Here is a 12958-nt window from a genome sequence, read left to right on the forward strand (position 1 = left end):
GTTACAATTGGTCGTTGTAAGGAGCCCGCTGATTGGGTGATGCAAAAGGGGGTCTGGTTGGTCAACCGGCCGTTTGCATGCATGCAGAAGAAACGAATTGGAATCAGATGCGTGTCTGATATTAGGAATTGTTGATTCCTGAGTTGGATAGGGACGGAAGCTAGTAACAGAATGTTATGTTTAGCAACAAAAATTTGGGCAAGACATATTATAAATGTGTTTTAAGCCCATAGCAAAATTATCTGGTGAGGACCAGGGATGAGTCCGAAGGGTCGGAAGTAATTAGTAACAGCCAGGCGGTAGTGCTTGCAATTGGACTAGGGATTCCAAAAAACCCTGAGGTGGGGAGGAAGCAAAGCAAGGGGGAAAAACCCATGTGGTGAGAGGGAATCCCACCCCATGATGGGAAGAGGGTTGAGGAGCCAGACCCCTGCGAGATGGCCTATGATAGGCAGGGTGGGATAGAATTGCGGACTGGGAGTGGTGGGTATGTGTGACAATTGCTGAAGGATGGGGCTAGGGGGTACTAGGTGGTGCAATAGTTAATTAGAGAAGGGCCCACATCCACCTGCAGTGATTGTGGAGCTGAAACAAAAAAAGGCTTCCCCGAAATTAGTGCACCCCAACCTGTTGGGGCAGGGGTGTGGTGGAGATATTAGGGGGGAGCAGAGGCAGTCCCTGGATAAGGCTGGAGTGGAGTTTTAAAGAAAAATAATCAATTGGAGAATTTGCACATGTAAATGATGAACCAATGGGGAGATGGAATAGGCCAGACCTGAGGTGAAGATGTTAAGTAGAGTCATTTTAGGTGGCCAAGGGGCATATATTCAGAAACCCATTTATGTTCACAAGAAAACATGGAAATCATGATCACTATTCAGTCCTGTAGTGATTGTTCTGTATTTGCAGATTAGCCGAGCCTCTTTTTGGCGGAGCAGCAGTTCTCTGTCACCTCCTCTTGCATGCAGTGGTATTGATTCCAGTCCCACGGAGGTGATGTTTTCCTTGTTATCCAGCTGGTGTTGTTCTTGCCAGTGGACGGCCAGTGGGTATTTGGTTTCTTGAGAGTGCAGGGAGCTGAGGTGTTCCCTGATTCCTGTTCTGAGTTCTCTTTTGGTACTTCCGATATATTTTCGATTGCATACCCATATAATGGTATAGATTACATATTTGGATTTGCAATTAATATATTGTTTAATTACATGTGTATTGGTTTCACTGAATTTGAGATTCGTGGTAGCTATGGCAAATTTGCACATGGAGCACATTCCACATTTATAAAAACCAACTGTTTTACTACTCTTAAGCCAATTGTCATTAGTATTGGGGGTTAGTTCCATGAAGGATGGGCTTAGCATGGTTGTGTGTTCTGGCCTTGGTGTAGGTCATACTTGGTTTTTCAGGTATCCATGCTCTGATGTCTTCATCAATTCGTTGTTTCTTCTTATTATAATCAGACTAACGCCAGGTTTGATATTCCCCCTCGCACCCTCTTGGAACACACAGTTTTGACATACAGAGTGAACTGAGGTGTGCTCCTTACCTTTTTGTTTTTCTTGATTTTGATAAAGAGAAACAGTATTTGAGGGAAAGCAATCTTGACAGTCACTAAAGCGGAACGTTGGTGTTTTGGAGAATGGGAAACAATATTTGAGTGAAAGCAACCCTCAAAGACACTAAAGCTTAAACGTGGTGTTTTGAGTATCAGTATTTGAAGCTTGTGGAAGGGAAACCCTGAGCTCCTCTGGGATCATGCTGATGTGGTAAAACAGTGCTTAAACTTGGGGGAAGGGAACCCTAAGCACCTTTTTGAACTAAAACTGCATCCTGAACTTGTGAAGGGGGCTAGAGACTGCTCCAGACTTTTTGTTGAACGCTATTTAAGTTGGCATATCCTTACACTACATTTCTGTATTGGATGTGACGGCAAGCATAGGTTTTGATACAGACAGACTTTTGAGGAGAATTTACAGACTTATACCTTTCCTTAGTTTCTTTAGGTAGGGATATTCCCACCATAGCTGTAGGACAAATTAGGCATTACATCCATCCTGAAATTTTAATAAAGGTTTTCAAGTCTGTTAAATCTGTTGTCTGTGTTATCTGTTCAAACCTTGTCTGTCTCACACCGCGCATATCACAGCCACCAGGGACCTCTGGCTATAACGTAGGGTGTTGTGTCCTCAGAGGCAATGTCTAGGTTTAGAACCACAGATATCCTACCATGTCAGCACTTGCTACTTAATTCATCACTGCACCCACAGGAATTCAGCCTGTAGCATGTGAATTAGATGTTCCTTACCCTCTTACCTCACCCTTCATCTGCTCCATTTTCACCCACTTCCATCAATCAATATTCCTTAATTACTCCCGGTGCTCTGAAGCCATTCCATGTGTCATGCAGCACTGTGCAAAACATCACAAATAAACAGGGGAGGAAATGGAAGCTGTGCGGGTACTAAGGGAAGATGTCCGAGTCACTAAAGCAAATGGTAACATGTGGTACATTTGTATGCACTTTGATTCTTTAGTTTTGTTTAAACACGCTTTTAACAATAATATGATGTTACAAAGCTGTATCTCAACTTAAGAAAAATGTGAATAAGAAAAATAAATGAATGAATATGTTTGTGTAATGGTATGTTTATATTGAACATTGTATGTACCATTAGACATCCTTTGTGCATTTCGGTAAATATAACTAAGAAAAACAATTGCAAATAAATGTTGATAGTACAGTATTAGCAACATGGTACTTGTATAGATCGCCAGCCAAGTAACATATAATTCTGCTTTTTCATTCTTGATGTCTTTGTAGAATATATTGAAATGGTGCTCCGTATGCAAGATCTTGGCTTCCCACTTGGCCAGATACAGCAAATTCGAATATCTCCAGGTCAGGAACGCCTGGCTGCTAGCATGTCTATCAGTGGCAGTGAAGAGGCCAAATGTTTTATTGTGAACTTGCAGAATTTGCAGCAGGTGGAGCATATGATCTCAAATGTGTTTAGTTTTGGTGAGTATTTATACAACCTCCACAGAAAATATTTTTAGTGTGCACAGATTCTGTTTTGCATAATAATAATATACCTTTCCCTCGTTAATATTGTCTGTTATTTCAGGAGTGTTATGTGATGACTCCTGCGGACTCATCACTGAACCCCAGCCTAAAACCTCCTCCCGTGTGACAAGGGGAAGGCAGCCCATACCCTATCCTAAATCTGGGGTTGGCATCATGAGGGAGGATCACATGGGAGGAGATGGCTGTCAAGGGAAAGTGGTAACTCACTTGGTAGAGCTGCAGTATTTGTCTTTTTATGAGGATCCTATAATTTCCAAATATCTAATGCTGTCAATGCACAAGTCCCTCCCATGAGAAAACACAAAGAACATTCTATGAAAAGTCACCTAGACAGAATAGGTTTTATTTATTTATTGTGCATTTGTAAGGCGCTTATACATCAAGTAAATTGTGTTTGAAAGTGCCACAAATACTTCAGGAATTCATTAAACAAATGTGATATCCTACAATTATAATGATTCTGTCCTAAGTAGAAGTCTTAACCCCAATGTTAAATGACACATAATGTTCAGTCCACAAACCAATCAGAACTAAATAGACATAAAAGGATCAAAACCGCTATGGAGTTCAAGATCCATAATACCTGTGGTATTGGGACGAGGAAGAGGGACAAAGAGTTAATGAGGATCAAAGGGGACGGTGCAGTCTTACTCTTTCGAGTAAAGGCACCTAAGCGGGACATTTTAATATGGAAATGAGCCACAGCTGAGGGAAGGAGTAGCAGAGGCAGAAGCAGTCCGGAGAGAGGCTGAAGCGGTTGGAGCTGAAGCAGCAGAAATGGCAGCAGAAGCCGGCGCGGGAAGAGAAGGCATGCAGTTTTGCAGAGTATGCACAGCAGGAAGCAGAGCCGTGGACAGCAGCGGGGAGAGAAGCCCAGCTGTGCAGGAGATGTGCTCCCGACCCGACTTGAGTCGCTCAGAGATGCTGGAGGACACGGGTACCCGACGGAGCTGGTGGCGCTCCAGAGAAGGGCTGTGCAGGTACAGGAGAGCTGTTAATGGAATTTCTGGACCACAGAGGATCAGCCGCAGCAGCAAGGACCACCGAAAGAAGCAGATGAGCTGTTCTAATAGAAAAGGTAACCCCAGAGCGCTACAAAACTCCGAACATTAAATAATACCAGACGATTTTGAATACAGAGAAAGTAGAATACAAGGGCGCAATTCTCCTTTTTTGAGATGTCCACTTGGGAAAATCTGTAACACACATTGCCAACAGCCAAGAGGCTATAAAGACGAAGTAAAAGGGCAAAAAGGGTGCAATTTTCCTTCTATGAGATATCTACTGGGGAAATGTGTAAGTTGGTTTGTTTGGAAGTTGAAAAATGCAATGTTCATTTTGTTCGTCATCCCCTTTTCCTTGTGTTTCTTTCCCATTTACGTCTTACATTGCCAGTGCTATGTTGCAAACTACAAATTTGTCTATATTGCTGTTACCATTATCCAGGACACTTAACATTGCCACATGGAATGTTGAAGGACTACACAATCCTGTCAAATGGCAAAAAATCCTCTCGCACCTTAATAGAACCAAGCCTTCTATTGCATGTCTGCAAGAATCCCATCTTTTGTAAGCAGAAGCTAACAAATTGAAACGTTTATGGGTAGGCTAAGTGTTCTCGAGTGCAGCTGATGGGAAGAACAATGGTGTTATTACTCTCATTAATAAACATCTCCAATGAAAAGTGCTATCTACAGAATTTGACGACGTAGGAAGATGGATTTTAGTTAAACTCCTTGTTGATTCCATAGAATATTCTATTTTAAATGTTTATGATCCCACTAATTCAGACCCTACATTCGGGACTCGGTTAAGGAACCACATGCTCAAATCCCACTCTAATAAACTTATTGTATATGGTGATTGCAATGAGGCTGTAGACCCTCTCCTTGATTAAAAAAAGTCTAATGTGCGCTTTAAATCTACTAAATCCCATTTACAATTTCATAATTTCATCTCTGAATTAGGTCTCATTGATACTTGGCGTATCACCCATTCATCAGATCTAGATTATACCTTTTATTTTCCTCCCCATAACTCCTTTTTGAGAATTGATCATGTCTTCATATCTAAATCTCAGACTAATCGTCTATTATATGCCAAAATAGAGTATATCAGTCTGATCATGCCTCTGTTCATAACAAATTATCCAATGCACAAACTGTACATCATCATAACAGATGGAGATTCAACTCAGCATCATCTTGAAAGATAAGCATTTTGTGAAATGTATCCATCAACAACACATTCACCTCTTTGCAGAGAACTTCTCAGCAAACACATTTGTACATAACTGACTGCTATAAAGCAATATTAAGAGGTCACATTATATATTACACCACAGCCAAGAAGAAAAAACTCAAAAAAGAATCCGAAGATATTCTTAAACTTATCAAGTCCCTACAACTAGAACACATTCAGACTAACGCCACTCCTATTCTTCAAAAGATTATTAAACTCAGAATACAATATAATAACTTAGCGACTGAATTCTCCTGCGCAAACCTTTTAAAGTATAAATCCAAGATTTATCAGTTTTCGAACAAAACTGGGAAATCTTTAGCATCTTATCTCAAAACAAAAAAAGACAAAGCAAAGGTTAGTGTCATTACAGATCATGGTGGTAATAGAGTTATGAATGATAAGGATATTCTGCAAGTTTTCTTGAACCTCTATCGAAATTATACTCCTCCAAAGCGTTGCCCAATATTACTAATGCTACCGATTTCCTTAAGCATATACATCGTAATTCCTATGTAAATCTGAACCTATAATCTTTAGATTCTCCTATATCCTCTAATGAAGTACATAGAGCTATTAATGACCTTAAGAAAGATAAAGCTCCAGGCCCAGATGGTTTCCCAATTGATAATTTTGCCCATTTTAAAGACATACTGGTCCCTAAACTTGATGAACTTTATACCTCCTTTATTGTGCATGAGAAAGCTGTTGGATCTTTCTCTGAAGCAATGCTTATTGTATTCCCTGAACCCAATAAAGATCCCAAATTGTTTCAAAATTATAGGCCCATTTCTTTAATTAATACTGACTGTAAGATTTTTGCCAAACTCCTAGCTAATAGACTTACCCCTTTCTTCCACACTTAATTAAAAATTATCAGGTGGGCTATGTCAAAGGAAGATCATCCTCTGCCAAAATCAGACTCTTTACCAATATTCTTAACATCATTCAAAACTTCCCAAAACCATATGCGGCAATAGCGATTGATGCTGATAAAGCTTTTGAGAGTATAATGGAACTTCATGTTTGAAACCCTTACTTGGCACGGTATTCCTAATCCATTTATATCCATGATCAAAGTACTCTACTCTAATCACACTACATCAGTGTTTATAAATAATCATCTATCTCCCCTTTTTCCTTCCTATATAGGTACTCACCTAGGTTGTCCTCTTTCACCGCTTTTATTCATTTTAGCATTGGAACCCTTCCTGGAATCAATACGACAGGATGACAACATATGTGGTATTCAATACAAAGGTATCAAAATTAAAATGGTGGCCTTTGCAGATGTTTTACTTTTTTTGAATATATCAGATTCCTGTTTACACCATTTGACTCACATTATTACACGATTCTCTATGGCATCAGGTTATAAACTCAATACGGACAAATCAGAGATTCTACAACTCAACATACATTGCACCAAGCATCACATTGCATGGTTTCGAATTAAATGGTGTCCAGCAGGTATGAAGTACTTAGGTATGCACATAACACCCTCAATTAAAAATATTATTAAACAAAATACAGTCAATATTCTAACTGGGGTGAAGGAATTCACAAATACATGCCCCCCCCTCTTCTTATCTTTGTGGGGTAGACTTGAAACTATTCAAATGATGATCTGCCCTATTATACTCTATTACTTATATATGCTCCCTACCCACATCCCAGCTTCTTTTTTTAAATCATTAGACTCTTGTATCCTTACATTTCCCCGGGGGGAAAAGAAACAAAGAATAGCACTATGTATGCTTAAGAAGCACAGAACAGTGGGAGGAGTAGGTTTCCCAGATTATAAAAAATACCTCTCAGCCTTTATTTTGCGACAAGCTCAGTTGTGGTTCATCCCCACTAATCCTAATGTGCCTAATTGGTATGCTATAGAGAAAACAATGGTCTCCCTCCATATCCTTATGGACTGCCCTTATACCAAAAATAATAATAGTACTAGTATTAATGTCTCTATTACGTATTTTAGATCTTATTTGTTATTGCTGACTTCAAGAAGATCCCAGTTCATATCACAATATATTTGGATGAACCCCCTAATACAAATCAACAGAAGAACTGTATGTTGGAGACCATGGCCATCTCGTGGCATTAAATACGTGGGGCAGCTGTTTATTCCAGGTATTCCTCTCACTTTTGATGAGTTTATAGCCAAATTTAATGCACCACTTAAATGTCTAGAGTCTTGGAATCAAGACTGCTTTCTAAATGACCCCCAAAGGGGCTGGCCCTATGTGTGGACCAATATTTCCAAGGCGATTGTTTCAGCTAGCCTGCTTCAAACAATGTTTTTCTTCCATCACAGGGTGTATATCACTCCATTAATGCTTTTCAAGGGGGGGGCGTTCTCAAGATGACGAATGTTGGAGTTGCCTTTGTAGTCAGGGAACGTTTAAACACATTATTTCTGAATATATGCATGTCAAAGGTTTTTGGAAGAAGGTGTGGAAAACTCTAGAGCCCATTTTTCAGATTCAGCTCGCTTTTTCCTTTACGGTTCTATTCCAGGGAAGTAAAGCTGTCCTCTCCGCCATAGATGAGAATAAATGTTATCTGTTTCATCTCTTCATGGCCATTGAAATTCAGACTATTGCTTCTAATTGGAAGGATCTCAAAAATGTTCATTTTAAATGATGGTGGAATTCAGTGTACAGCATTCATAGAATGGAAAAATGTAATGCTTTGTGTCCACGACTACTGCACACACATGGATTATTAGGTAATGTAATGCCATAGGCATTGAGAAAGATTACTTCACTGGTTCTACTTCTCTTAATAATCACTGTTCCCTCCCCTTCCCCTCCTTATGTTCATGTTAGTCATGTGAGTTGGTGTTTGTTTTTAATGTTTTTTACCATAATTATCTTATATAACTACCCGTTTATGCTAATTTGCAGTTTACTGCATTTGTGCTTACTTTCTTATATTCATTATACAAGGTGTATGTACATCCTGTTCACATGTTTCATAATGCTTATATTGGCCTTACTATGATCTACTTATCGCACAACTTTTGTGTTCTTAATGATCTTAATAAAATGTTTAAACACGAAAACGAAAAGCAATGGAGGCCTGTTTGCTTCTATTGTATAGGCCTCCATTCTGCTGGATCAGTGCTGGATCAGATCTGACACTCCTTGTAGGTCCTGTGTTTCTTCATATAGTAGCATTTTCAAACTGTTTTGGGGTTGTTCATTTTGAGGCCTTAAGAGAGGCTTCATCATTACAGGAGGTCTTCAAGGTCACAGAAGTTGCATAGACCTATTTCTCAGGACCACTAAGATCCAGTGCCTCGGACCACAAATAAGTAAATACAGACAAAGATACCTCACCAGAGGAATACGATTGTGAGGACATATCCACAATTAAAGGGTTTACTTCCCAACTGTGAATGACAAAAGAATGTGCATTGGTGCGAAACTGGACGATCTCCATTTTGCCTTATAAAACTACACAAAATGCAAGTTTTCATATGTGATGAATCCTATGCAACTCTCACGGAACCCCTGCCTAAAGTCTCCTCCCAGGTGGCCTTGGATAGGCAGGCGCTTCCTGATCCTGACCTTGGGGGTGGTGTGATGCAGGAGGATCACCTGGGAGGAGATAAAGCCTAGGGTAATGAGGAGATCCCGTGGGATAAGATACAGTATTTTTCCTTCAAAAGGTAGAAACTTGTAAAGTTTCCAGAACAGGTAATGGCCTATTGGTCATTGTGATGTAGCTAAACCACATATAAGATCTGTGATTCCGAATGCAAATGCCTTTAAACCTGAACACACAATAAATACAGAAAGACCATGTAAGGTACTTAAGAATATAAATCCTCCCTACTCCCAAAGGTATAATGGAAAGGAAATTAGAAATATTGGCTTAAATAGACTGCCTTCCTCTGTAACAAAATTCTAATGGGTCATCCTTAAGTAACTTTAGGGCAAATAAATCTACCCTTAAAACCCAGAGGTTATTGAAAAGAACTAACTTTGTAGTTGGGGACTCTAACTCCCATAAGTACTAAGACGAGGAAGAGGGCTGAAGAGACATGCTGTGGTAGTAGTCAGGCAATTTACCCTAATGGCCCACACCTGAAGGAACTTGTAAGGCATAAAAGGTCCCCTCAGGTGCAGGCAATTGGAAGGAACTGGAACTGTGACTGGAGTGCGTGCAGTTGTAGTAGGGTCAGAAGAAAGAAGACAGTGTTGGCAAACCAGGAAGAAGTGGGAGAACCAAAGGGACACCAGAACGTTGATGCAGCAGATTCCACCTGCTTGTTCTGTGAGGGTCCTGTTTCCCCATGTATGCCTAATTGCAGAGATTGCCATGCCAGAGGTGTGTTGGAGACTTAGGCGAGGAGCTATTGTAGAGCTGTCGGACTCGGGAGCGAGAGGGGGCTCTTTAATCGAGTGGCCGGACCGGAGACACCTTCAGTGAGGAAGGGTGTGGGTCCCCCTGAAGCCAGAAGCAGTAGAGGTTGTGCCAGAAGTGGTTGAAGTTTTGAAACCCATGGAACAAGGATCACAGTAGAAGGTGAGCCAAACCTGGCGTTTTGATTCCTTGCGCGAGCACTGCCAGCAACAGTATCCAGCTTCCTGTTCACTCACATGTAAGCAGAAGCAAGCTGAAGTCGTTCATTGAACTCTTAACAATGGGGGATTTGGAAAAGTAGCACTTGTGTGTGTTTGGTAATTCCTATTTCACTTGCATGATGAGCAAACACTGCAGAAAGCCATTGTGAAATCCCTTACACTTTGGACACCTTATGAAGAAGTGGTCACGTGTGCCTAATTTCGCAATTCCAAGGGGAGAGTGAACTTTGCTGTTGTATTCACATGAACACTTATTTGCTCATAAAATAAGTCAAGTGTTTAAAAATTGTATCTACAGTTGGAGAGAGAGCAAGCATTGCACCAAGCCAAGAATATTCCCCTATTAAGACTGAAAGCAGACTTTCTGAAACCCATAAAATAATCTAACCAATACTGTGAGCCCAATAGAAGTTCAACCCTGCTTAAGATACAAGCATGCAACCATTACCTGAAGCTGACAGAGTGCCATCAAGATTTCAGAGTGAATATTTTGGCTAAGAGGTGAAGGCAAAGTTGGGGAAGGGAAACTTGCTGCTCATACATATTATTTGAAGTTGACACAATTTATATTGCCAAAGACTGCAAAGGACAGAGAGAAGTAGGCCATAAAGGCACACTTAGGTTGGTGTTGTGGCAGATAGACAAGAGAGGCAAACAGGCTGCTCCTTTTGAAGAGCGATATTCAGAGGAAGAGTGCCTTGCCTATTTGAAGGTGTTGAAGTGCCTTAAAGTAAATCTTGTCAGAAATAAAACCTGTTTCGAAGTCACAAAGTAGTGAAGCTGTGGTGATATCACAAAGTAGTGAAGCTCTGTTGGTGTATGTGTTTTTTTTCAGTGGATGGAACACTTTACTAGTACAAGTGAAGTGGAGTAGTATGAGACAAAGGAAGATGTCCTCATGGTAAACATTAGTAGAAGTGACGTTTTTGAAGTAGGAGCAGCAGCACTCTGAAGTCATCCTGACAAGGATACCTACTGTGAATCCTAATCTTGTAAATTGTGACCTAATAACTGTTATCCAAGAACTGTGTTTCACTAACAATTATAGAAGTGGTATTTATTGTGAACTGTGCAAGTCTTCTTGGATTACCTGAAGTGGTGGCAAAGCAATGTGGCTAGGAATGACATTGGTGCTATTTTAAAGAAATGGAAAGTCCTTATTTCACTAAGGAGAAAAGATTTGCTATTGTTGGAACTTTGGTTAACAAAACGTTACCTTGACATTGAAACCTCAAGAACTGATATGAGACTATGGCCCTCATTAGGACCCTTGCGCTAAGTGTTTAACGGCGCCGTAAAAGGCTTCGGCGCCGTTAAACACTTAGCGCCTTACTACGAGGTCCCTTTGCGGGACCCGACCTGAACGGCTGGTCTAGACCAGCCGTTAAAGTAGGGACCAGCAAAGGGACCTTGGTGCTAAGTACGGTACCGCAATTTGCGGTACCGTACTTAGCGCCTTCCCCAGTCCCATTGAGCCCTATGGGGCAAAATTGGGAATGGGGAAGGGCCAATGTTCAATGGGGAATTACCGCCCCGCCAACCTTGGAATGGGGTGGTAATTCCCCATTGAACATTGGCAGACTCGTTACGATACCGGCACCAATCATGGTGTTAATAGCGCCATGGTTTAGCGCTAGTATCGTAATGAGGGCCTATATTTCCAACCTGGATTAGCTTGGTTTCTTTTTTTGTTGAACATTGGAGCTGAATTCACTTTGAATCCTGGAGAAGGGAACTTTCCCAGGTTTTTGAGGGGTAATCATGAAACTGTGAATATTATTGTTGATATTTGAATTGCCATATATTTTCTTTATGTATTTGATGTTTAAGTGTGAGGGGCAGACATTCTGTGTTAGAATGTTTTCCCTTAGTTTTGTTAGGCAGGGAAAGCCTCAGCAGAGTAGGGATAGTGAGGCATTTATAATCGTTTATACTTTAATAAAATGGCATGTTTTGAACAATTATCAAAAAGCTGTCTGCCTCGCATTGCTGACCCCTCACAATACCTTTTATTGGATGAACTAGATATATTATGTAGGCATGGAACAATGCATTAGCTTTTGATGTCCCATAGATTTCATCAGATGGCGCAGAGTGAAATTATTGTAAAAGAAGCACTCACTGGTCCATTTCTTTTCAAAGGATAAAAAGGTGCATTTTCTGTTAAAACCTGATTGGGTGGTGGAGAAGTATGCATGGAATGCAGGCCTGGAATGGCTGCATTATCAAAAGGACCATGGCACTGCTGGAAGCAGTGAACCAACAGCAGTTGTCACTGAAGACAGTCTCTGTTTCTGGGTGATGGGTTGCATTTTAAGAAAAAAAACCTTATTCACATTCAACTGTTGAATATAGTATGTTCTCAAAGACAGGCACAGATGGTCTTAAAGTAGGCCCTAGTAATTTCCTAAAAAAACGGATGTTCTTTTGGGGACATACTGAAGTGAAATATTAAAACACATAAAAGGAATATCTTGAATGTTCCTCAAAGAGTCTAATAGTGTTTTTGCCAAGCTGAGAATGTGAGCTTCTGCATTCAGAGTAATGTGTTTGTGGTTGAAGCTGAAAAATGAAAAAATCGGATCTCTTCTACGGTCATGAAAAAAATGCAAAATGAAATACACTGTGATGCTGAATAAGACTATGGGTCTTAGGTGCAACATCACAAACAGTAATATTTGAAGGCTGAGCCCTCCATAAATTGAATAGCCAGGCAAACCTCACTACTGATTGTTTAGATAAGGGCAATAAGCAGATGGATCTTGCCTATAAAAAGATTTAGCAGAACTCCTAACTCCATTTACTGCAAGCTCATGCTGTACTAGCTGGATGCCACAACTGCATGCGGAAGTACTTGGAGGTCTTTGCCTCTGCTGTTCTGCTGGATCAGCTGAAGGAGTTTGTGGCTCACATAAAGGGAAATATGTTTCTGCTGCTCTATTAGGGTTGTGTCCTAGATTATGATGATACAACCTCCAGGTGCATGAACCTTGCAATGAGCAGGTAAAGACAAACATAGTTTTTACAGATGTTCTCC

General features: G+C 40.5%; 1 protein-coding gene across 4 annotated transcripts in view; it reads left to right on the forward strand.

The window, feature by feature from the left end:
- PREPL (prolyl endopeptidase like) overlaps positions 1 to 12958 on the forward strand; it is a 915395-nt gene that overhangs the window by 366495 nt on the left and 535942 nt on the right. For all 4 annotated transcript variants that reach the window (XM_069608452.1, XM_069608451.1, XM_069608454.1 and 1 more), the window contains one exon: positions 2819 to 3016. In XM_069608452.1, coding sequence (XP_069464553.1) covers positions 2819 to 3016 — 198 coding nt within the window. The remainder of the gene's footprint in view (positions 1 to 2818; positions 3017 to 12958) is intronic.

Source organism: Ambystoma mexicanum, chromosome 4q (genome assembly GCF_040938575.1).
Source record: "Ambystoma mexicanum isolate Mex_15411 chromosome 4q, UKY_AmexF1_1, whole genome shotgun sequence".
NCBI lineage: Eukaryota > Metazoa > Chordata > Amphibia > Caudata > Ambystomatidae > Ambystoma > Ambystoma mexicanum.